This window comes from Brachyhypopomus gauderio, chromosome 2, assembly GCF_052324685.1.
Source record: "Brachyhypopomus gauderio isolate BG-103 chromosome 2, BGAUD_0.2, whole genome shotgun sequence".
Classification (NCBI taxonomy): Eukaryota; Metazoa; Chordata; class Actinopteri; order Gymnotiformes; family Hypopomidae; genus Brachyhypopomus; species Brachyhypopomus gauderio.
The window spans coordinates 23,705,297-23,730,303 of record NC_135212.1 but is presented as its reverse complement, the minus strand read 5'-3'; the positions used below and the strand labels follow the sequence as shown (position 1 = coordinate 23,730,303).

Sequence of the window (25,007 nt, the reverse complement as noted above, 5' to 3'; positions counted from 1 at the left end):
TGGTCCTCTGGGTGAATTCAGAACACCAACGGCAGATACACAGTCTGAGGCTTAGATCATTGCTAATTACAGAAGAGTTCACTTTCTTGCAAAATGGGGTCATCCTTAAATGCATGGTTTGTTTGTGACAAACTGATGGAGATAACCATTGTGTTCAAAGATGTTTTAAAAAATGTTAGCAGCCAGGAGCAGCAGCTAGTGGACATGTTGACAGGCATTATGACTGATATTTTTTGTTCTGCTACATTTGATAAAAGCATATATTTCCATTGTTCTCATTCATTTGTGTAGAGACCAAAGCTTAACCTTTTCAAGAACTTGCATCTTCCTATGCTAGGCCATGAAGCACTAGGTCCAACATGCTCAGGACACTGAAGAAAACTTGTGGATATCCAACGTGGTCTTGGAAAACTACTGGTGCAGCTGTTATGATAATGAGACAAATGGCATTTGTTTTTTAGTGATACTGTAGACTAGGTTCTAGTGCCCCATCATTTCTATTTTTATCAGGACACACTGTGTGGAAAAATATCTGATATTGAAAGTAATGCAAAATACACTGTCCATTTCCTTCAGGCCCTGAGAAGTTAATTCTCCAGGATGCTGAGGTATAGTGATGTTCTCCATTATACACAGGTCAGAGGTCAAGCCACAGTCATATTGTGAGTGCATTGCTTTTCAAGGTGAGATCAAATAAATTCTTATAGAAGGACACTGCCTGGAACACTCTGGCTGTACTGCTGATCTGGCACTTTGATGAAAGGATATCTAAAACGCAAACTGGAAATTGCACAGGAAACATGATTCACTGGGATGTCATATGTGTGCTGATGCAGCAGATATTAATCACTCAGTAGATAAAAAAAATGCAACATCTGTTACTAAAAAAGATTTTCCTGCTGTGTCAAATTAAATCCCAACAAACAAACAACAATTCTGGAGAGGGTTAATATAATGTATTATATTAAGATAACAGAACCTAGTTGTGATGAAACAGATGCTAACCACGTGCTTGCAAATGCATCAGGTTTACTGGAATAGAGGAATAATCCATAGCTGTAGTCAGTAGCCAGACAAGAGTTGATAAGTGGAGACAATTCATACGGGGCAGTTGAAAGGAAAAAAATGAGAGAAAGTCCAAATCCAATAACCAGAAGAGAGAGTCCAAACAAGAAATCAAACCAGGTAGAGCTAAAGCAAATACAATAACCAGGAGACTTAACAGCCAAAACAGGAGATATCGCTTGGTATGAATACACAAGAGTCTTCTTTCATAATGAAGCAGTGACAACACACTAAGTATATAGGTAAGTGTAATTTGGAACAGATGAGAACCATTAATAATAAGGGGATGTGGGAAGGGGGCAGCTGCAAATGTGGACAGTGGACATTTCAAGAACTGGGACGATGGACTTTTCAGTATTATAATATGTCTCAGTTAAATTTCAAACCCCATAGCCTCATTATCAGTTAAGAAACCAACAATCCAATCTCAGTAGTTCATGTGGTGAGTAATATATATTTTATCAGTCTTTAATACTCATTTATCTTAGTCCTTATCACTATCAATATCAATAGTGCTTTACAGGTCATATGTCCCTCCCTCATGGAGCCATTAAAGCTGTCAAATGTACCTGAACAGCACCATAGGACAAGTCCCCATTGTTCTGAGACTCTTTCTAATTTGACTTCTGTGTCTGAGTGTCTGTTTTAAGCATCTTAGATAGTAGCTCTCAACTGAAAAGCTGCTAGAGGCACAATCTTGTACTAAGCATACCACACTACTTTTTCGACTGAGCACATGCTTGTTTTTCCTTGGTTCTTGTCAATATGAGAAAGCCGTGTTTCAAAGCCACACTTCAAAGCTAAGCCAGTGATTAATGTTGCGGTCTTTTGTGGTTTTACATGATCTGGACTTGGCAGCAGTGTGAGCAAAGGGAGTCATCAGTGATGATGAGTAAACACTTGTAAACTTCTTCACGCTGATCTATATGGAGGAAGTCTACAGACACCAATTTATAGGTCTAGGTTGTCAGTTTATTCAGTGAAGTTCTTCATAATTGGGCTTTTCTGATTTTGATTATCTGATAGTCATCAGTGTGTGCTTATTATGGCCTTTCCCAGTTATATATATATTATTGCTTTTCTGATGCATGTACACTGAATGATTTATTTTTGGGTGGCTTTGATTTTGACAATTTATATTACAGTACTTTTTTGTATCTGTATAATATAAAAATAAAGATGTCAGTTTCCCAACAGTAGTTAGGGTTTGAAATTAACTGGCAGTCACTTTGAGATTGCCATTTATTTTCTGGTACAACCCAGCCCCTAAACCTTGGCTATAAAACCAAGAACACATGCTTGAAGCAAACAATCAAGTTCTGTAATGTGTTTTTGTCAACTGTAGGTTTTTTCAAGGCTACACGCAACTATTTTATTGTCTATTTTGTATGTGTTTACTGTCTTATTGACATGTGGCTCTGCAGCACCATCTTCTGGGTGCATGTTAAATCAAACAGGTGATTGACCTCACTGAAAGTGGCCAATGTACTGTCTGTACTAAATAAGAAGACCTGCACTTCAAAGTGTTTCTTCGTTTAGAGCTTGTCTCAGCAAAACAAATTCTGTGTTCATCTGCTGAAGCTATTCTATCTACATTTTAAAAGGGTCAAACGTATGTTTGATAAGGTCACAATTGCATATCTTCATCTCAGTGCCATACGCTCTGTGCCTTTGTAGCATTTACATGGTCACATGATCTCATTCAAACGAAGGTTTTGTTGAAGACCAAGTGGTCATCAGTATCATCAGACTTTCAGAGTACTCTTTCATGAAGTGCTGAAAGGCTGTGGAGCACCAAACGAAATGCAATCCCACAGAGTTGCCAAGGTAGTGCTTACTCTCTTTTGGCATAATTCTATAGTGATAGTTGATCTAGACTTAGGAACCAGAATTGGCATCAAGAATTTCCATGAGTTTCTATTTCAGTTTATGGTCTGAATGCATTTTCCTTTTAAAGTGCCAGTGATCAATACATGAAACAAAAGTAATTTTTCTGACACATTTGATGAATTTGGGGAGTTTGACTTCTCAAAACAGCCTTGCACTGTCAGGTCAAGTGAATAATCGTTTGTCACAATAAAAAGATTTCAGGAATGTAAGAACTTGACACTTGTTTTTATGTGTCTTTGATTGAGAATTGCATCAGATGCCATTATTATGTGTGATTTGGAGAAAGAATAATATTCCTCTATAAACATCAATGCCAAACTGTCTTTTGTGTTCACTTAGATGGTTTCAACAGATGAGTCAACAGTATGGGTTTGTTTGTTTGCACTTGGACATGGCAAACAGCAGTCAGTGTCATTTGAGAATTTCTCTCTTAAATGAGGGCAGAAGGTGTTATCTTAAAAGGCTGGGCTGTGTCAAGTGCAGTCTACCCCTAACTTGATATCATAGTCTGTTATAATAGTTATAATGCAGTGGCATGTAATAGCTATATAAATGGCTTCTGAAACATGTTTCAGATTCTTCTCAGGTAAGTATTGATGTTGAATTGAGTGCACTGACAGGAGACAAAAACCTTTCATATCTGAGTATTGTTTAAGGCCTTGGCAAACAAGTGCAGTTTCTTATATGCTGAGTCCAGTGACAGGCTTTTAAAGAACTAAAGCACTGACCGTCAGAGGCTTATGTTTCAGATCATCATTCCACAGTCTGCATATGGTACAGTTAGATGCCTCAGGTTTCACCCACAATGCTAACCATTACCCATTAATTATTTAGTAAATACAGAATTAAAATACATTACAATACTAAAATGCAAGTTTTAAAAAACATAATTAAGTAAAAAAAAAAAAACAACAAAAATAGTAAGCAGACAATACATTTGTTTTTGGTTTTGTTAGCATTTATTCAGCATGGTTCCACATGTATTGGTTTCTCTGCATGTCTTCTTAATCTATTTTGACCTGTTACATGTGATAGAACTGAGGGCACTGAACATACTTAGACATAAGACTACCTAGAGTTTACCAAATAAGTGAGTGAAAAAGTAAAATTTCCCTAAGTTTCACTTATTCCAGACAATCAATCAGCCAAGGCATATGTGCAGTCCAATTTTTGCTTCTTTATTTTAGAACAATATCTAGCTGTTATCATTGCTAACAAATACTAGAAGTCAAAAGCAAAAAGTTATAGCGATGTAAATGGTTACTTGCCCACAAATGTCTCTCAACCTGCTCAAACCACAACCAGGCTGCTGCCCTAGCAGTGATGGGTTTGAGAGTTTATGTTGACAGGTTTGTGGGCATGTATTTACGGCGAGTATTTGGGTTGCTGTTGACTGCAGTTTTTGCTAGCAATTGTGGACACTTCAGCTGTCAAAAAAAGTAAAATAATTAATACAAATAATTAATGATTACTATTTTAGTGAGAAAGCTCTTTGGAATGCATGTTAATTTAGCAGGCCACAGTAGTCACCTAGTATTTGGCCCTTGTACCTTATCCATATGTGTAAATTAGAATGAATTTCAGGTGTTTGATTTAATGTCTGTATCTAAAGTAAACAAGTCACAGGTTGCTCTGATGCATCTGGCGTAGCAACGCTTCATCACCCCCTTGTTAGCACAAAACAGTAAATCTCATACTATTAAGATCAGTATATCGTACATACCTTATAGTATTAGTGTGTAGTATGGAATTGGGATGCACCCAACGTATCCTAGAAGGCAAGTAATATCCACAATGCACTACATTGTTTGATTAGAAGATTCTCTTGGTAGGAGCAACGGATGATGGACATGACTTCAGAAACCTCACAAGCCTGTTATAAATGTATAATTGTAATTCCTAGGTTAACTGAAGAAAAGATGATTTAAAAAAGGTTGGACTCTTTGGAATGTTCATGCAATGCAATCTGCTATCATACAGTAATGAGAACACTCTTAACAATAATGTCTGAAATTGTTCAATACAATTCTGTTCCCCATTGTATTGCTCTGTGTAGTGATTTTCACATGTAGGGGATAGAAAAGAGGCAGTTTTGGACATAGACCAGAGCCGGAGTGGCTAATTGGGAGATTCGGGAGGATTCCCGATGGGCCGGCTCATGTCAGTCTCTAGTTTGGGCCGATTGGGAGGGGAAAATAATTTTGGGCCGGATTGGGGCATGAAACTCCCGGGCTGAAAAAGTGTCCCACTCCGGCCCTGACATAGACTGTCATTTTTCAGAATTGAATTGAACTCTAGGTTGCTGCAAACAAGGAAAGGTGACAGTTCTGGCTAGAGGTGGGTGAGATGGGTAGTTTTTCTGATTGCAATTTTTTGCATTTTCATGTATGTTGGTTTGTGTAGTGCTCCTAATTAGGTTTGGAGTTTATTACCAGGTTTTTACTCACTTATTACACAGGCCCTGGGAAAGCAAAGCAACTAGGCTTTGTAATTGTGCTGTCAAACAGATGTTCCTAATGGTTTCAATTACTTTTTATCACTCCTTCCCTCTGGGGTGGTAAAGCTCATTATTAGGAGAGGGGCTGCCCACCTATTACCAATCCACCACTTTCTAAATGCAGAATTCTTATAATAGCTCAAAAAATCTAACAAACCTTATTGTACATACATTGTAAATTCTAATTCTGAGATATTTTATTGAACCACGTTTCTATAAATGGTAATAACTAGATAATAACACTTTTTACTTTAGTCATTTTATGTAACACGTTGTAAAAGTTGTCAAATGTGTGAAATCAAAAATTGGTCTGGGGGAAAAAAACCCTCACTCACTCACTGGTAGATTTTATCTGGAAGAGACTAGTTATTTAATCAAATGAGGTTTTACATTACTTCAGATTTTGTAGCCTTATAATATTGCATTACATACTTTTAAATAAGGTGCCATTTCATATCAGTCATTTCTTGAAGAGCATCATTAGTAGGAAACACTCTTCTTCACTGCAAGGTATAAATTAATCAATGTTGAAATACTAAGGGATTAAGGTCACTAACCTTAACATCAATTCAAAGTTGTCCCATATTAATCTTGCCATATGGAGCTGAATGTTTTGGTTTTCTTCTCAATTGCTCCTTTCTTAGAAGACATTGAGGGTTGTGGTAACCAGTGGCATTTAACAAATGCAGTTAATAAATGAGCTACAGATGAAACCCAATTAACTGCAAAGCCCAAGAAAATCCTACTAGCTATGAATATAGCTGTTTGACATTTGTGAAGGCATTAACTAGCAAATGTGGTTCTTCATAATCCTCCTGTCCCCACCCAGTCATGTGTCATTGATCCCTTTGCTATGGTTTCGAAGGAAACATAATGCCTTGCCTATTGATTGTTGGTTTCTTAATCATCCTTTACTCTCCACCTCTCCCCATAGTCTCTCTATCTGATCCGTCAAGAGATGACAGTATCCCAGAAGCAACTAGGGGAATTCTGTGAGGCCCTGAAGCAGTATCTGAAGAACGTCTCTGCCCAGCGAGACTGTTTTCAGTGAGTGCATGTGTGCTTATTTATTTATGATCTGTTTATGATTTACCCTGGGCTATGTTGTTTCCTGTATGCCTTACTCATAATTTTCCTCTTTTGAAAGCTGTCCATTACAGTCCTTTAATAACGTTTAAGTTATGTTCATCTTCATATGCACCAAATTTTGCTGTCATAAAATGAGAGGATCTCAAGTGATTTCATAATGCATAAATTTCACTCCTTCAAAGCAGTGTCAATGTCACTGAATGACACACTTTTTCATCATATTAGAGAAAAAAAGGTGTTCAAGTTGACGATTTGAAGAAAATTATATTTAACAAGTTTATAATAACATATAGTTGCATAATAACTGCAACAAGACTGAAATCTTTTGAACTTTGCATCATGCTTGCAAATATAAACAAGCTATTTAAATGAATGAATGCCTTCGGTTTATTTATGACAATTGTGTTTAAAAAAACACTTCTTTTGTATTATTTCTCAAAAATGTATATTCAGTGCTGTGCTGAGTTCTGGGATTCTCAACAGCTTCCTGGACTACCTTCATGAGAAATGTCAGGCTTCTAAATAATTGAGCAGTGAGATCTTTGGGTTCTGGATAGGTTCCATTACTCAGACACTGACAAGTCATCCAGCTCCGTTCTCTTAAACTCCTTCTTCCCTGGTTTCTGTGCCTCGTTCACTCTGCTCCCAGATCTTCTAGTTTTGGACCAGCATGTTAAAATTGGTCTCACTTAAGTTCCGTCTTTAAACTATATGTTATGAAGAAATTCAATTCACTTGTACTCCTGGAGGTCAAATATTTAATCACATAAACAAAAGCAAACACATTCACATAATACATGCACATCTCCCCACCACACACACACACACACACACACACACACACACACACACACAAAAGCTCTTCTGACTTAGCAGATCTAAGCAGATCTTTTCAGATAAAGCTAATTTAGACATTCTCACCCTGTGGTCTGTTCAATAAAGCAGTGCAGTGCAGTAACACAGCTGTAAGCACTGGCTGCAGGATTACTGCTTCTAATGAAAGCTATGAAGCGGTCAATAGACACTGTCAGGTCTATCTACAACCATGAGCTTATCTGTGATGTAAGCCACATGCAATATTTAGCTAATGCTGCTAACTGTTCTGTTCTCCTAAATACCCTTTGCTGTGTACACATATGAGGGACTACTGCCATCAAGTGGAAGGTTACAATGCACATTGAGTAATGAGAAGGCTTAGTACTAATAGTATGTAACTAATTTAACAGGTTTATTAAAGTCTGTTGAAGTATTTAAAATACTAAAACACACTTTTGTGACACGTTTCAATCCTTTTTAATTATTGCTAAAAGGCTTGGTTATTTCACTTCAACATTTCTCACTCACCTTTATCAAAAGAGTTAACAGGAAAGTTTTGATTTTAATCTCTTTCTCTTGATTTCTCCACGTCCATCACTACCCCCCCCCCCCCCCCCCCTTACACACACACAAACACACACACACCCTTCCCAGTGTGACTGCAGTGCGTCTCCCTGACGGCCTTTCCTTCGTTGTGTACGAATTCTGGGATGGGCAAGAGGAGTGGAAAAGGTAGCTTCTCCCTTCACCTCTTCTGCACTGAATCAGTGCCTAGACATCTTAACCCAGCTGTTTGTCATTTGTCAGACTGAGGCCATCCGCTTCTCTTCTTATGTCCTGTTGTAGTACTGTGGTGTGTACAGGGCTTACTGACATTATTACATATGAGATGAGATGAGATTCAATTTATTGTCATTGCACATGTACGAGTACAGGCAACAAAATGTGGTCTAGCATCTGATCAGAAGAGCGATAAGCAGTGGGTAGAATGTACTATAAATATTATAAACAATATATACAGATGAAATATGTACTATAAATATTATAAACACTAGATGGGATATGCCAATCTCAATGCTGTAGACCAGATATACAGATAGATATATCAAATCAAATCAAATATATTTGTATAGCGCTTTTCATAACACGTTCTCACAAAGCGCTTTATATAATATAAGTTATATTTAAGTTGCTATAAACATGATATACAGAAGGGATATAAGTTACTATAAACATGATATACAGGTAGAGTAATTTACAGGATAGTGTGTAATTCAGTGTATTTGTGCAAATATACAGAGTATGTAGGATCAAGAATACGGATTGTGCAAAGTGACAACAGATGTTCCAGATAATGTGTCCAGCTAATGTCCAGAGTGTAGGTATGTGAGTGTTAGTGTTGGACAGAGTGTAGGTATGTGAGTGTTAATGTTGGACAGAGTGTAGGTATGTGAGTGTTAGTGTTGGACAGAGTGTAGGTATGTGAGTGTTAGTGTTGGACAGAGTGTAGGTATGTGAGTGTTAATGTTGGACAGAGTGTAGGTATGTGAGTGTTAATGTTGGACAGAGTGTAGGTATGTGAGTGTTAGTGTTGGACAGAGTGTAGGTATGTGAGTGTTAGTGTTGGACAGAGTGTAGGTATGTGAGTGTTAGTGTTGGACAGAGTGTAGGTATGTGAGTGTTAGTGTTGGACAGAGTGTAGGTATGTGAGTGTTAGTGTTGGACAGAGTGTAGGTATGTGAGTGTTAGTGTTGGACAGAGTGTAGGTATGTGAGTGTTAATGTTGGACAGAGTGTAGGTATGTGAGTGTTAATGTTGGACAGAGTGTAGGTATGTGAGTGTTAGTGTTGGACAGAGTGTAGGTATGTGAGTGTTAGTGTTGGACAGAGTGTAGGTATGTGAGTGTTAGTGTTGGACAGAGTGTAGGTATGTGAGTGTTAGTGTTGGACAGTGTAGGTATGTGAGTGTTAATGTTGGACAGAGTGTAGGTATGTGAGTGTTAATGTTGGACAGAGTGTAGGTATGTGAGTGTTAGTGTTGGACAGAGTGTAGGTATGTGAGTGTTAGTGTTGGACAGAGTGTAGGTATGTGAGTGTTAGTGTTGGACAGAGTGTAGGTATGTGAGTGTTAGTGTTGGACAGAGTGTAGGTATGTGAGTGTTAATGTTGGACAGAGTGTAGGTATGTGAGTGTTAATGTTGGACAGAGTGTAGGTATGTGAGTGTTAGTGTTGGACAGAGTGTAGGTATGTGAGTGTTAGTGTTGGACAGAGTGTAGGTATGTGAGTGTTAATGTTGGACAGAGTGTAGGTATGTGAGTGTTAATGTTGGACAGAGTGTAGGTATGTGAGTGTTAGTGTTGGACAGAGTGTAGGTATGTGAGTGTTAGTGTTGGACAGATTGTAGGTATGTGAGTGTTAGTGTTGGACAGAGTTTAGTAAGGTGACAGCTCTGGGGAAAAAGCTGTCTGGGAAAAAACATATGGTAGTTCTACGATTTACTAATACTTCAGGAGATACGAATGCTGTTCAGCAGTGAGTGCTTTATTAATATTGAAATTAAATATAGATTTTAGTAGAAGCCCGTAGCAAAATGAGATACAGCATGTTATATATACTGTAGAGATGTAGACTGTCTTGTGTCTTGTCCAGTGTCTTAATCTCTAAAGGTAGTTTGCACAGCCAAACTTTTATCTGTATTGTCACCATATTGATTAGTAAAAACATACATTTTTCAGTGTGTGTCTGCCTATCTGTCTCATCTAATGTGTTAATACTGCTCATTTTGAAATGGTCATGCAAATGTAACATCCCTCTGCTCTATGATCCTCCATCGTGGCCCGTGATGTGCTTGGGGACGTTTTGCTGTGGTTCCACCTGCTCTACTTGCTTCTCAGACACCTCCAGACTGCAGCCTGCAAGGCCTTCCAGCATGTGAAAGTGGACACGCTGAGTCAGCCTGAGAACATGTCCACTGTGGCTGTGCCAGGTAGGCTGCCCCAGCCTTCCCGGCCTGTCGAGCTTATGGCTACCCTGACGCTATATATGTGCTGCTGTGTGAGGTTTGTTTTTTTTTTTTGGTTATTAATTTCCCCAGGTGGATGTAACTGGAGAGAAACTTTTAAGAGGTTTTTTTCCTTTATGAAAAAGGTGCAGTAGATACCAACAGGTTCCTACTGAGATCAAGCCATATGTACACTTAATCTTGGCTCCACAGTGAGTGCAGAGAACAGAGATATCTCACTCTGGATTTGACTAGATTACGATTGGTCCACACCATGGTAGTAGTTTCTAAAATCATTTTAATGATGTCTAAATCCCATTATCTGGTCATATGATTTCCATGGGAAAGCACTGATTTCATTTGAGGGTCCCAGTGATGGTACAGAGAATTTTGATGCAAGATGTGCACTAATTTATGTTAATCTTACATTACATATTTCCTAAACAATTCCACAAATTAGACAAATTGTAATATTTCAAGTCAACAAAAAACAGCTAGTAAGTGGATATTTCTCCTACTGCCTTCTTTACAATCACATACAGATCTCCTACATATGTAGATGCCTACATAAAGTAATGAGAAGAAAAATCACATGTTTGGGTCATAGAAACTAACAACATGGCACATATCTTCAATGTATTCAGGCCCTCTGTTTTCAAGCCTTTACAATTTCCTTACATCTCATTGCACTGAAGCCAATACACTGAAGTAGCTAAGAATAATAAAATGCTAGTCTTGGTACTTCAGGGTTCATTTCCCTCCTTAAATGAATATAGCAAGAATGCAAGACCCAAGAGTAAGTGACATTATTAATGAATGACCAATTTACTCCCAGAACCAGAACAAGGCAGATTGGGTGCTTTGGAAAATTATCCACAAAGTGTAAACACCATGAACCATTTTAAAGTGAAGGAAACAAGTGCTTTGGTTGTGTGTCCTGGGTGTTCAGAATTCACCCATCTGTTCTGTATTGGTAATGTAAACTGATCTCTCTCTCTCTCCCTCTAGCCGCCTGGTGCAGCCTTAGTAGAGACTGATTGGAGCAGAGCCAGACTGCGGGTGGAAGGACCCCGCCTTATGCCTGAACTTCCCTTCTCCTGCTCTTCTCCCTTCATCCATACCCCCTCCTCACATCCCTCTATATCCACAACCATCTTTCAACACTGCAACTGTTTACCTCTCTCCCCACATCCACACCATCTCCCTTTCTAGTAAGTTACTTGTTTACATGGCGTTGGTTCCGCTGCAGAGAATGTGGGGGGGTGGGGGGGGGGGGGGGGGGGGGCGGTGCCAATCCCTTCTTTAACTCCATCACTTATAGCTCCTAACCATAACTGCATCGGGACACAAATAAAAACACTTTAGGGATCTCATGCAGCTGCCAAGGGAAGCAGTGAGAGTGAAAGCGTCTGCACTTACCGACTGCATTTACAATAAGAGTCTGTCACCACCCAAAAGACGCTGCTCGGTCTCTCGTTCCTGTTTCAGTACTACAATAAAAACAAACATTTACTGTGTAGAGAACACTGGCTCTGAGATTATCAGTAGATATCACAGCAGAGTAGCACTGTGGCAGCACAGGGTCTTAACAGCCTGTGACAGCCTCCACGCCCAAATGCGGCACAGCAGATAGCCGCTTATGCACCCAGTCAGCGTGCACAGGTGGAAACCCTGTGCTAAACCATGTCCACGAAGGGATGTTGTGTAATAAATGTTTACGTATATGAAGTTTACAGAGTATCAAAAAACCTGCTATGTTAAGAGAAAGTGATCTTAAAATATTTTATCTTAAAGTACTAATATAAGGGTTATTTATTGAGAGGAAAAATATGCATCATTGAATATGTACATTATGTGAAATCAACCCATAAATTTCCATAAATGTTCATTTTGCATTATGTAACTCAGACCTTTCACAAAGACAATAGAAAAGGACAACTATTTCCTGATTACAGAAGTCCACGCTGCTTTGTGACTAATTAGGCAAAATCGGATTAATGGGTCTGTGAATAGAAAATAAAGGAATCCCTTGTGGGCTCCTGTATGAACTTTAAAACCCAGGTGAAGCAAACCTCCCCCATACTCTCCATAACATTCCTTGCCGTTTGCTTCCCCCAGACGAGCAGACACCCTCCACCCCATCCCTCAAGTGAGAGCATGTTCCGCTTAATGTCCAGTACCTTATTTGCTGTAGTAGTTAGATATGCTACTTTCAATGGATTTTGTGCATTTAATTTATTTTATATTGCTCCAATAGAGAACAAATGGAATTAAGAATTACATGACCAGAATAAGAACTCAAGTATGACATCATGTTGTTTAAGGAAAATTGAATTTTACGTATGTTTCCGTAAACTGGCTTTTTCTCTTAAAAGTGAGTGTAGAGACTTATTGCAGGGATGCAACCATATTCGTCACTTTGTTTAAAATCTAGATTATGTAGAGTGATGCAATCCAATAAATTAAAGGTCTAAAGTGAACAAAAACTTGTCATCTCCTTTCTAACAAAGTCTTCACACAGTGTACAGACACATATAAAAGTGGTTTCTCAGAATTTCAAAAGTCCATTATGGAGAGAAGAGAAAGTTATAAAAAGTTATTGACGGAAAATAAAAGTCAACAAAATATAGAAGTGAAATAAATCTTGAAAGAAAATCTCTTCAAGAAGACGATGCCTACAGAAATTACGTTTTATTCAAAATCTGCATAACGGCAATGGAGGTGCTCTGGCCAAAGATGAATGAACCGCACAAAAGCATGATCACTCCCCACGCAATCAGGGCCCACCTGAAAACACAGCACAAGCACACGGGAATATGTGACAGATACATTCTTAGCGAACTGCTCCAAGCATTAAAGCATCTAGAGAAGGTCATTAAAGCAAGTAAACCCAAGTCTCACCTTAGTGTGGGGGACACGGGCTGCGATTGCATGGCCAAAATTAAACAAAGCCCTGCAATAAGAGAAGACAACCATTGCAAATATGAGATGTGCAAACCATCCTGATCCATTACACATAAACTGCTCAATAAAGAGATGAGAAACAGCAGCGGGTGTTTAAAAGGTGTCGAGCTGAATCTCTGTGGAGAAAATTAGGTAGGTGTACTCTGCGTTTGACGAGTGGGAAGAATGTCTGGCCTCCCCTTATTCACACACTGGCGTGTGTATCTTCCAGGTTCAGCAAATCATTAAGCATTACATTCTGAATTTCTAATGTTCACTTTGTGGCCCTCTCGTAACAGCCAGCATCATTATTTAGCATTTACATTACTGCTCTTGTACTTGACTTGCAGAGAGAATGGGAACATGTGAGCACTGCTTGAGCTCCTTGTGTAATGCAGAATAATGTCAGTGTAATGTCAGGTCATTACAAAGAGCCCAGAAACTGTTATGGAGAGGGTGGAAAAGACTACGGGGAACTTGTAGGAAGTTCAAGTCACAGTAGATGACTGGAACAGCGTGAAACTGTGTGCTTGCAATCGGACCTGGAAAGATGAAGATGAAGAGGGCACTGATTCCACCAATGACACTGATCACTTTGCTGATGTCTGGAACGGAGACTGCGATGAGGAGGGTGGTGACAACCCAGGCCAAGGTCAGAGCAAGTCTGGTGAAGTTCTCAAAAGATGGAGTCACTATTATGTGCTTTCCTCTGAGACACAGTAACGGAGCCTGAATCACAGACCTGTAAAACAAAGGCACACTTGGATGCAATATATATATATAGGGAAAAAAACAAATATCAAATATACATGTATCAAAAATACAAATATATATTTATTTATGTTTTATATTTATTTATATTTTTATTGGTGAGTGTTAACCTAAATGTATCTTTCATAAAATCTACAGTGAAAGTATGTAGCTATGCAGGGCAGTTCACAGACTTTCTGGAGGGCATGTGGTTGCAGTGAAACAAAGACATGTGGGGTGCCAACTGGTACTCTGCCATCTCTGAGAACTGAACATGTGATTCTGCATGTGTTGGTGCGCACCAGTTGCACCTCAGTTTAAGCTCATAACACTATTCAGCATTCATATGGACTTTGCATGCTACCTTCCAAGGAGGAGAACAATGGGGTAAATAGTGATGATGGAGACCCCAAAGAGCAACCTGGCAATAATAATGATGACATCATCTCCGCTGTATGACATCAGAATATCAGCAGCAACATTCTTCCCAAAGGTGAGATAACCATAGATCCCTTTAAAAAGAAAATACGAGAAGTGTGTATATAGTACATTATAATATGACACATTCTGTGGTTATTTTATGATTTCTCACTTAAACTTCTCACTTTGTAAGCGTGTGTTGGTACAACAGAAATGTGACATACTCTGGGTGATATAGCTGGGGGAGGTACTTATTACATCTCAGTAATCAAAGAGGAAAAAACGTTAAAGTTCAATCGGTCCACAAACTAAACACAATCATAAAAGTAACTCAATGTTTGCAAATATGTGAAGTAACAGGATGTCCATGAATGCCCATGAACTCTGTGCTTTCATATTGTTGGTGTATACCACAATGTGTTTTGGGGTTATGGAAAATCTTATTATTATAATTTTCAAGCTTTGAGAGGAAAGTCCTTCTGCAAATCAGCTTCACATCAGTGTGTTGAGAACTAGACTCACCTGTGAGAGAGTAAAGTACAGTGCAGAAGAATATGGACACAGAAGAGATGAGAACCCAGTGGGAGAGCGTCTTGTTCTCCAGGCTGCTGTAGATGGCAATGCTGGCCTCATGACACTGGACATCACAGAGCGAAAGACATGTTAATATCACTGAGGCTGCAGGAACATTACAGAGTTCAGCATAAATAACATTTGGACAATTCAGTCATATTCAGTCACATTCAGCACTGGCCACATAAATGAGGCTAATTGTACATTGAAGCAATAAAGGATAAACAAAGTGGTCCACACCTCTATATATGCCTGTTTATTGGTGTTTGTAAATAAATACTAATCAGTAAACAGTTATCATTCATTTTAAAAAATCCCAGGCTCTACTTAGAACAAACAAAGCTGACCTTTACATATTTATCTAGACTGCTATGAAAATGAAAGAAACAGCACATCCACATAGAAATCGCTCTTCAACAAAGTATCGATGAAATGTAGAATGATGAGACTACAGCGGTGACACCACACCAGCTGGAGAGGATGTGGAGAATGGAGTCGTGTCTATTAAGCCTCCATCATGGAACGGAAGAAAACAGGAAGCCCTCCCTCTGACGCCTTATTTCCAGCTCGGTTCTTTCAATATTCCTCGTCCCCTTCTCTCCCCGTCTCCGTCCTGTAATCAATCAGCCTCTGGCGACGTGGGCTCAGGGGTCCCAGGCTGACACGTGCCCTCACGCCTGCCTTTTATTACACTTTTGATAACCCCCACTGCGCTGCCTCGCTTCCTTGGGAAGCAATAAATAACATCTCCAAAATGCATCATGCTTCCACGGCTGGTGTGCACCTGCCCTTAACTATTACCGCTCCAGCGGGGCAGCCTGAGGGGACGAGTCTTAATGACGCCATGCAGCCAAATAGTTTCAGTTCCTTATTGCTGGATGAAATCCCACAGCCCTGAACACCCTGCCTCCCCACAGTCACTGAAGCCAACACTGAGACCTGCTTGCTGTTCACCTGAAAGCCATAGCAGATAGTGGGAATGACACTGAAGACAGGAGCCCAGGAACTTGATCTGGAAGAAAAAGGTCACACACTAATGGAAGGAGAACTCAACAAAGAGAAACCAGGAGAGATAAAGGGGGGGGGGGGGGGGGGGGTGTAATAAAACACTTAAGAGAAGCTTCCTTTGTATCTCTCAGCCCCAACCATTAGGATGCAATTATATCCTTTGAGCATTCAACCATCAATCTCAGCTTTATTGAGACACAGAACAGGCTATGACCTCCACCCCTTCTTTAAAAATATGCTGAAAAAATAATGAATGCAGGCATTTGAAAGAGCTCCTCTAGAAAACATATTTAATCTACACACATATATAATCTACACACATTCATATTAAACAAAGTGAATGGGAGGGCACACTTACCCGCTACTGTAGACAGGTGAGAGAGAGTGCTCAGACTCTGCTCTTATGTAATATTTTACAGTTACAGCGACAGTCAAATAGGTGGCAGCTAGGGTACCCAACACACTACAGATGAAAAGGAAAAGAAAAATATATATAAGTTCACAATTCTGAGACAGAAAGTATATGTAATGTTATGTATGTCGATGCTAATAACATTACAAAAATCTTTTTCACCATGTTAATTCAAATGCTTGAAAGGTATCAAATTCAACAAATGTTAATATCAATGTATCATAAATGTAATTGTGAGAAATGCTAGCAATAACTGTAGCTCTTGATAATTCCATTTAAAAAAACAATTGCTCTTCATCCACAACAGTTAGCAACCTTTGCTAACTCTAGTGATGACCTAGCAATATAAACAATTATTTAGATCTCCAGTCAGCACAGTGCAATGGCATCCATATCACCCATTTGTACGGTCAGTACTGCACTATTCCTAATCCTAAGATTCACTGAATGCGATTTGTTAGTTTTTCAGTAATAAAAAAATAAACATCCCCGTGAGCGCAGTGAGTCTATTTTCCATCTCCTCGCCAAGAAAACACATTCTCTCAAAGTTCCTCCTGTTCAGTCAGTTGAAAGCAAACTGAGACTTCCCCACCTGGTGTACTTCTGTGTCCAGATCTCTTTAGGAATGGAGAGAGGGAGGATGAGGAAGAAGCACAGGATGAAGAGTGTAAACCTCTGGTCTGTGTACCAGTGATGAGACATCTCACTCTCAGAAGAACCATGGATTAGTTCATATATGGACTCTGACACTGAAGCACAGGCATCACAGAAAGAAGAACAGATCAAATACCTTTAAGTACCATACGACTGTCAGGAAGGACAGCAAACTGGGACACAATGAATAAAAAGCGAGACAAACAAACAATCAAAAGCTAAATGAACCTCCTTTAATGGCCGAGTATGGATGTTATTTACATTTCTGAAGTTGGTCTGCCAGTATTACCAGGAAGGCCACTGAGATCATGAAGAGATTGAAGACAAAAAAGATGGCACAAAGCTTTCCAACGACTGGCCCACACAGATCCTGCACCACGGCTTGGTATGAGCTCTGTCCACTGATGGAAGAGGAGTATCCCAGGATGACCAGGGCGCTAATGAGGAAGATGACACAGAGCTGAAGGAGGAGAGAAGAGCGTCATGAAGGAGCCCACAGGTAAAAATGACCCCACAGTCATGCCACACCTGTCACCTTACGCACACGTGCAGATCGCGCAAAACCAAAAACCTCACCTTTTCTAAAAGTAAAAACTCATTAAGCTTGTCGTTCAGAGCGCCTCGAGATACTGACCATTTCCACGGCAACAGCATAGCGAATTCCTCCAGCTCTCGCGAAAGCCCATGGAAAGTTCAATAGTCCCGCACCAAGAGCAGACTTCAGCATGATGAAAACTGCTCCAAAGGAGCCCAGCCTCTGGCCATCTCTGTCCCGCGAGGGCTTGGCTAATAAGCTTATGCTTTCGCTCGCCAACTGTTCCATGATTAAAGGGATATGGAACTCTCTCCAGCAAAAACCATGTGTGTTTGGTAAACACTTCCAACCTTTAGGAGAGTGTCAAGGAGGTGGGCAGGTGAAAGGATATAATTAGAAGTGTCCATCAAGCTTCCAAACTAATCACATCCATGAACTGCCTCCATTCTCCTCTTGAGTCTGGTGAGGTTCAACTGGCCACACGTTTGTCACCAGATCTTTCATATCAGAGTGCAGCATGGGCCTTCACCACTCACACTGAATGGCAATCAACCACAGGACAGATGTTTTGTAATCACTCTCAAAACATCATCTCCTGGCCAATAATTTGACCCACACGATTAAAAATAGATAAAAATGTTGATACTGATGCTCATTCAATTAATTTGCAACTGTAAATTCTGAGCTACATTTAAGCAAGCAAAATAAAACCCACTATATCATCTAAGATAAATTATCAGTTATATAGTGTATTAAAAATCCAAGTTTTAAAGTTTTGTTTTCATTTAATCCCTTTAAAATTTGTCAGACTCCCTTGAGAAGAGGGACTTTGCCCAGACTAGGTCGAGAGCGTGACCTCTGTGAACAAGGAACCTCATGACACCGTAAGGCGTGAGGCCGTCGTGTGCGTCTCAGCACAGCTCAAGCAGATTAAAAAGGTCATGTGGCATGGGCAGAGCTTCTGCCAGCACCGGGCAGGCGTTCCCAGGCTGGGCATTTGGCATCTGCTGAGATGGCAGAGTCTGGTGCAACGTGCTCAGTGGTGGTCAAAGGGCAGAGGCAGCTGGAGCTCTCCATCCAGACCCCGTCTTGCTGGAGCTGGAAGTGATGGGGAAGGCTGGGAACCTTCCAACCTTTCATGAAAAAAGGGAAAAGGGCACTGTAACGTGACCTCATGGCAGATGTGATTTGAGAAATCCATTGAAGCACAGATAACTTGTCACAGGGTCAGTTCCCATGTTCTTCATGTAATTAGCCTCCAGGGAGGGCTGTCATCCTGAGGGTGCGGTGGCATTTTCACAGACTGTTCAGTCCCATTAAAAATGGATCAGAGCTGAGGTTTAGAAGAACCGCCTGAACCCCGTCACCTCTAATGAAATTAGTCCACTTGACACAGGCCAAGGGCAGGAACATGGGTGACTGAACAGATTTGAGAGAGAACAGATCAGATTTGGAATGGTTGTGAGACAAGGGCGAGATACACACTCAAACTTTTAACTGTAGGTGTTTTTAATTGTTTTAAATTTGAGCGTTTATGGGTGGAACTGTGGTGTTGTAACCAGCTCCCAAAAACTGCAATACGCACAAAGCAATAGACTATTTTATATGGAATGTGTCCTTACAGACTGCACAAACATGGCTGGTTCCCATAAACCTTCCTAAATTGGACCACTGACATTTTAGATGGAGGGTTCACTGTAGCTGGAAGGCACACTGCAAGTTTAGCATTATGTTTCAGTGAATAATTGTCACTCCGCTGGTCTTCATAGTATAAACGTAGACATGATGGTTTTTCTAGGCTGATGTAAACTGTAGTTTGACAAAGGACACATCACAGAACTTGGGGGTGGTGGGGATTATCTAAATCAGAGGTCACTAACAGGCGAACCGCAGTCCGGATCCGGACCCGAATGCAGTCCTGTCCGGACCCAATCTCATTCCTGATGAACTCTGCAAATTTCTATTTCCGTGGTCCGCAACCAACGGACCTCGGTCCGGATACGGACCCAAATGCCATCCCATCCGGACCGAGAATAAATTATTAAAAATATTTTTTTATTTTGACGGGAGAATTCATTTTAAACCGGAGCATTTATTTCAGGGCTATTGAAAAACACTTTGTCACGAGTGGTACGTTCATGCCCCTTTTCATTTTCACTTTTCATTAGGGGTGACCTGCAATAGTCGCTGATTCGACTATAGTCGACTATACCCCCTAGTCGACTATGAACGTCGAATAGTCGAATGTAACATTCTAACCATTAGTTGTTACATTAAATGTCTTTGTTTTCATTATATATAGCCTTTTGTCAAATAGAATCATCCTAATTTCTGTTAATAAATATTTTAAAATGATGTGTGCACATTAACAATAGGCATCTTCCTTACTACACATTAATAAATCACATCCTGCAGTTGCACAATCCAAATGAGCGGTAAAGTGCAAGTTATGTCATCAACATCTTTCATTTTGCACGACAACAACCAACATGGCATACCATTTAAAACGCGTAAGGCGAAAAAAAAAAAACAGTTCAGTCGTTTCGATCGTGTTGTCTCGTCGCGGTGCGTCTCGGCAAGTAAGCCTATAAACATTTTTTGTTTTTGTTTGCTTTTTAAACCCCAATACTTGAACCTTTCCTTATAATTTTTTTACTGTTGTGTGGCAATTTTTTAAATATTTTCAGGCAGGCATATTTTATTTAAAATATTTTTTACATTTTGCACAGTGCCTGTCTGACAGTTCGATATGCGCACTGACGGTGCCTTTTTTTGTTCTCTAACGTTTCATTAAAAAATAAGGAAATAAATAAAAGCCGAATGAAGCCAACCTACCATGTTTATTCATTTATCTGATTGGGTGGGGTTGGGGGATGAGGATCCCAATTGGATGGACCAAAGAACACTGACACACAGAAATTTGATGATGAGCACACAGGGTGCTCCCCTGGTGAGATTTTTTGATTTTGGGTGCCCCAACCCTGGTGAGACGCAGGAGGAGCTAGGCCCAGAACCAAACCACAGTGCCCAGTATGCACGAGTGATACAAGACCCGAACCCATGCAGAACATCAGAACAGCAATGGGTAAAATGGCCCCAAGTGAGCAAGGTTAAGGAGTGGCACCAATTTGACGAAGATGCCAATTCCATCTTGAAAGCTATAGCCAAGGGTGGTGATGATCGATGCCTCCAGTCGATGACAACTATAATCATCAGCCTAGCAGCTGAGAGATTTGGACTGGAGTAAAAGAAGGCGGCAAAGAACCTCCCATATATAAAGAACAGGGCTAACAAGATCCATCAGCTTTGGCAAGAGTTGAAGAGCCTGAGGAGAAGGTTCAAGGAGGCAGCAGATGAGGAAAGAAGAGCTGCGCAACACCCTTCGCAAGAAGCTCATGACTGAGGAGGGCAGAATGGCACAGGAGTAGGAGGAAAGAAAGGGCCAGGAAGCTGGCAGCCTTTATAGCTAATTCCTTTGGATTTACAAAGCAGATGCTTGGAAAAAAAAATGGAGTGGACAGCTTACGTGTTCAAATGCTGAGATTGATTGCCACCTCAAAGACACCATCTGTGACAGATCCAGGGAACAGGATCTAGACCATTGCAAACACCTGATCAGTCCACCGAAACCAGTTTGGGACTTTGACGGGAAGGAGCCCAGCTGGAAGGAGATCCAGGATGTGATCAAGAAGGCCAGAGCGGGCTCAGTCTCAGGACCTAGTGGTGTAACATACAGAGTGTACAAGAACTGCCCAAAGCTACTCCATAGGCTCTGGAACATCCTGAAAGTCATATGGAGAAGAGGAAAAGTTACACAGCAGTGGAGGTTTGCAGAAGGGGTGTGGATTCCTAAGGAGGAGGAGTCAAAGGTTATCGACCAGTTTAGAACCATCTCGCTGCTCAGTGTTGAGGGAAAGATTTTCTTCAGCATCGTGACTAGACGACTAACCAACTACCACCTGAAGAACTCCTACCTCGATACAGCAGTCCAGAAAGGAGGAATCCCGAAGGTGCCTGGGTGTCTGGAGCACACTAGCGTGGTCACACAGCTGATCAGGGAAGCTTGGGAGAACAATGGGGACCTGGTAGTGCTGTGCATCTGACAAATGCATATGGGTCCATACCCCATAAATTGGTTGAAGAGGCCCAGTCAAGTTTAGAGACCTCATTCTGAACTACAAGAGTTTCAGTCTGAGAGTCTCTGCTGGGTCCATAACATCAGAGAAGGGGATCATCACTGAATGCACAATTTCAGTGATATTATTTGTAGGGGTGGGAATTTACCGCATTAATTTAGATTAATTAATTACAGAGAAAATAACAAACTAAAAAAAGATTATGCATTTTTAAGCATTTAACGCATGACACACAAATATAAGAAACTTCCAGATGGAAGCAAACAAAAATAGTGTTATTTGCACTTTATGCAGGAAGGAGTTTGCTTATCACAGGAGCACTTCCACCCTTCGTTACCACCTCAACGCAAAACATGTTGGGGCTAACGCGCAGGTCAGTAATGATAACTTGGCTGCTAAATGTATTCCTAGTACAAGCAAACAGTGTTGCCAGTCAACACTCAACCATGTCGGGGTTCAGATTAACAAACAGAATGTCAAAGTCCACGTCAGACAAATTGACCAATTCACTGGCAAGATGGATTGCTGTGGACTGTAGACCGCTCTCTGTGGTTGAAGATAAAGGCTTATAAGAAGTGCTGCATATTGCGTCAGCTGATGCAAGTTATGAACTACCGCCCAGAAAGACAATGTCGAAGAATATCCAGCAGCTGTATGAGAAAAGGGAAGTAAAACAGGTTATTGTGAAGAGCGCCACAAATGTGGCTGTGACTGGGGATCACTGGACCTGTTAGCAACAAGAATTTTCTTGGTGTGACAGCTCATATTATAGATGATGAATGGAAGATCCAGTCATTTGCTTTGAGCATGCAGAAGACCACTTCTAGGCACTATGAAGATGCCTGTGCAGAGGACTTTATGGCTGTGGCAGAGGCCTGGGAAATTAAAGAAAAAGTCTACCATCTAAAATGGTATTAAAAACATATTCTCATTTACTTCAGTTTTTCATATTCTTCCAATATCTTGAGCAAAACTCCCCAAATTAAACAACATTTTTGGTCAGCATTTCCAGTGTTCTGAAAACTGCTGTTTTCTGCACTCATCTATTGGTATGTGTAGTAGACTGGTGGAAAACTAAACAAGATGTTGAAGTTTATGCTTATACTCATTGATTCATTCATCATTCAAACTTAAATTAATATTTCTCATGTTAAATATTGAAATGTGATTAATTAATCAAAATTAATTGCATTTTAATTACAAAACTTCTAATTAATTAGATAATTGTTTTTCATCGAGTCCCACCCCTAATTATTTGCACTCGCCATGAACATGCTGGTGAAGTTATCAGAAGCCCAGTGTAGAGGTCCCCTAACCAAGTCCGGCATACACCAGCCGCCCAAAGGGCCTTTATGGATGATCTGATGGTGACAATGCCACATGTCCCAGGAAGCAGGTGGATCCTGAAAAGCCTGGAGGAGATGACCACCTGGGCGCGATTGTGCTTCAAGCCAGCTAAGTCCAGATCCTTGGTACTGAAGAAAGGGAAAGTTACAAACAAGTTCCGCTTCGCACTTGGCACTTCTGTGATACCATCAATAACAGAGAAACCAGTGAAGAGCCTGGGGAAGGTGTTTGACTGCCATCCATTCAACCAAGCTTGAGCTGGAATCATGGCTAACTGCAGTGGATAAATCAGGCCTACCTAGTAAATTTATGGCCTGGATTTACCAACATGGTATCCTCCCACGGATTCTTTGGCCGCTCCTGATTTACGAAATTCCAGTCTCCACCATTGAGAGCTTTGAGAGAAGTGGCTGGGTCTTCCTCGAAGCCTGAGCAACATTGCCCTTTATGGCCGGAACAACTAGCTATAGCTTCCCATCAGCAGCCTGAACGAGAAGTTCAAAGTATGTCATGTCAGGTAGGTGCTGCATTACAGGGAGTCAGAGGACCCAAAGGTCTCCCAGGCTGGGATTGAAGTGAGGACAGGGCGGAAATGGAGGGCAGTAGAGGCTGCAGATGCAGCAGAGTCATGGATACAGCACAAGGCGATGATCGGAATAGTGGCTCAGGGAAGATCTGGCCTGGGAAGCATAACAGCATCTCAATATGATAAGGTGCAAGGCAAGGAGAGGAGATTACTGGTGCAAAAGGAGGTGCGGGCATCAGTAGAGGAGGAGCGGGCAAGCAATGGTTGGAATGAGACAGCAGGGAGCCTGGACAAGGTGGGAGCACACAATCGACTGCAAAATCTCTTGGGCGGAGCTGTGGACAACAGAACCCCACTGCATACTATTCTTGATTCAGGCTGTCTATGTTTTACCAAGCCCATCCAACCTGTTTAGCTGGGGATTGGAGGAGTCACCAGCCTGCAAGGTTTGCCTGAAGAGGGGAATCCTAGAACACATCCTCAGCTGCTGTCCAAAAGCCCTGGCCGAGGGGCGCTACCGCTGGCGCCACAATCAAGTCCTGAAAGCGATCAGCTGTGGAATTGTCCAGTGCAGGCGCCGCTGCCAAGTGAAGACCACCATCACTTTTGTCCAGACTGGAGAAAAACCAAGTATCAGCTGCCAGGGTAGCCTCACCCCTCAGGCCTATTATCAACAGCTCAAGACTGGGAGTTGAAAGTTGACTAGGGGAAGCAACTGAAGTTCCCAGAAATAGTCGCAACTACAGCACTGCGACCTGACATGCTGCTTCTCTCAAGGTCCTCAAAGCATATCGTTCTCCTAGAACTCACCATACCCTGGGAGGACCATATTGAGGAGGCCAACAAGAGGAAAAGGGCAAAGTATCCTGAACTAGTGGAGGAGTGCCTGAATAACGGGTGGAGAGCACAGTGTGTGCCCATTGAGGTGGGATGCAGAGGGTTCGCGGGCCAGATACTTTGCAAGACAATAACATCTTGGGCATCACAGGAGCCAACAAACGAAAAGCCATCAAGGAGGCCACTGAGGCAGCAGAGGTTGCCCCAAGATGGTTGTGGATAAGGAGACCCATGGGTGGGGTAGCGCTACCTGGACACAAGCTGGGGTCTGATCAACCCCGGCTGGGTCGCCTGGGTGAGAGTGTATGATATTGAAAGACCCAAAACACTCTGTGACCCCAGGTAACATCACTGATTATGTGTCCAGGTTGCATCAGCAGATGTATGTTACAAACATGTTGATCTCACCTGGAGTTGTCCTTTGGCCTTGGACGTCCCCCTCAATTAAACCATCCTCCAAGAAGGTCTTAAAGCTTAGAACATAAATCAACCTTAAACCAAACATTAC

The 25,007-nt window shown here is 41.1% G+C and overlaps 2 protein-coding genes, 1 long non-coding RNA gene and 1 pseudogene across 4 annotated transcripts in view; 3 read left to right on the top strand and 1 right to left on the bottom strand.

Moving 5' to 3' along the window:
- necab2 (N-terminal EF-hand calcium binding protein 2) overlaps positions 1-11,613 on the top strand; it is a 76,515-nt gene extending 64,902 nt beyond the window's left edge. For both annotated transcript variants that reach the window (XM_076992039.1, XM_076992032.1), the window contains 4 exons: positions 6,387-6,499; positions 8,012-8,089; positions 10,252-10,343; positions 11,367-11,613. In XM_076992039.1, the coding sequence (XP_076848154.1) occupies positions 6,387-6,499; positions 8,012-8,089; positions 10,252-10,343; positions 11,367-11,395 (312 nt within the window). In that variant the 3' untranslated portion in view covers positions 11,396-11,613. The remainder of the gene's footprint in view (positions 1-6,386; positions 6,500-8,011; positions 8,090-10,251; positions 10,344-11,366) is intronic.
- LOC143493547 (uncharacterized) lies at positions 8,429-9,801 on the top strand. The gene is made up of 2 exons (XR_013125495.1): positions 8,429-9,633; positions 9,698-9,801. It is a non-coding gene; the product is annotated as an uncharacterized LOC143493547 (long non-coding RNA).
- A 314-nt stretch (positions 11,614-11,927) lies between the features above and the next one.
- Positions 11,928-20,136, bottom strand: slc38a8a (solute carrier family 38 member 8a). Its single transcript, XM_076992019.1, has 10 exons — positions 17,753-20,136; positions 17,380-17,578; positions 17,057-17,213; positions 16,411-16,515; positions 15,999-16,056; positions 14,994-15,108; positions 14,416-14,563; positions 13,844-14,043; positions 13,260-13,311; positions 11,928-13,145 (listed from the first exon to the last, which is right to left on the bottom strand). The coding sequence occupies exons 1-10, from the start codon at positions 17,939-17,941 to the stop codon at positions 13,043-13,045; spliced, it is 1,326 nt and encodes a 441-aa protein (XP_076848134.1). The 5' UTR covers positions 17,942-20,136; the 3' UTR covers positions 11,928-13,042.
- Positions 20,137-20,849: 713 nt separating this feature from the next.
- LOC143493523 (uncharacterized) lies at positions 20,850-24,980 on the top strand (annotated as a pseudogene).
- Positions 24,981-25,007: the final 27 nt, after the last annotated feature.

Excerpts from the sequence above, each read along its gene's own strand:
- slc38a8a (XM_076992019.1), bottom strand. The coding sequence starts at position 17,941 with ATGGAACAGTTGGCGAGCGAAAGCATAAGCTTATTAGCCAAGCCCTCG. Across the intron at positions 14,564-14,993 it reads TGTACTTTACTCTCTCACAG|GGATCTATGGTTATCTCACC; the intron begins GTGAGTCTAGTT and ends TTCTTTTTAAAG. Across the intron at positions 13,312-13,843 it reads CTTCATCTTCATCTTTCCAG|GGCTTTGTTTAATTTTGGCC; the intron begins GTCCGATTGCAA and ends CTCTTATTGCAG.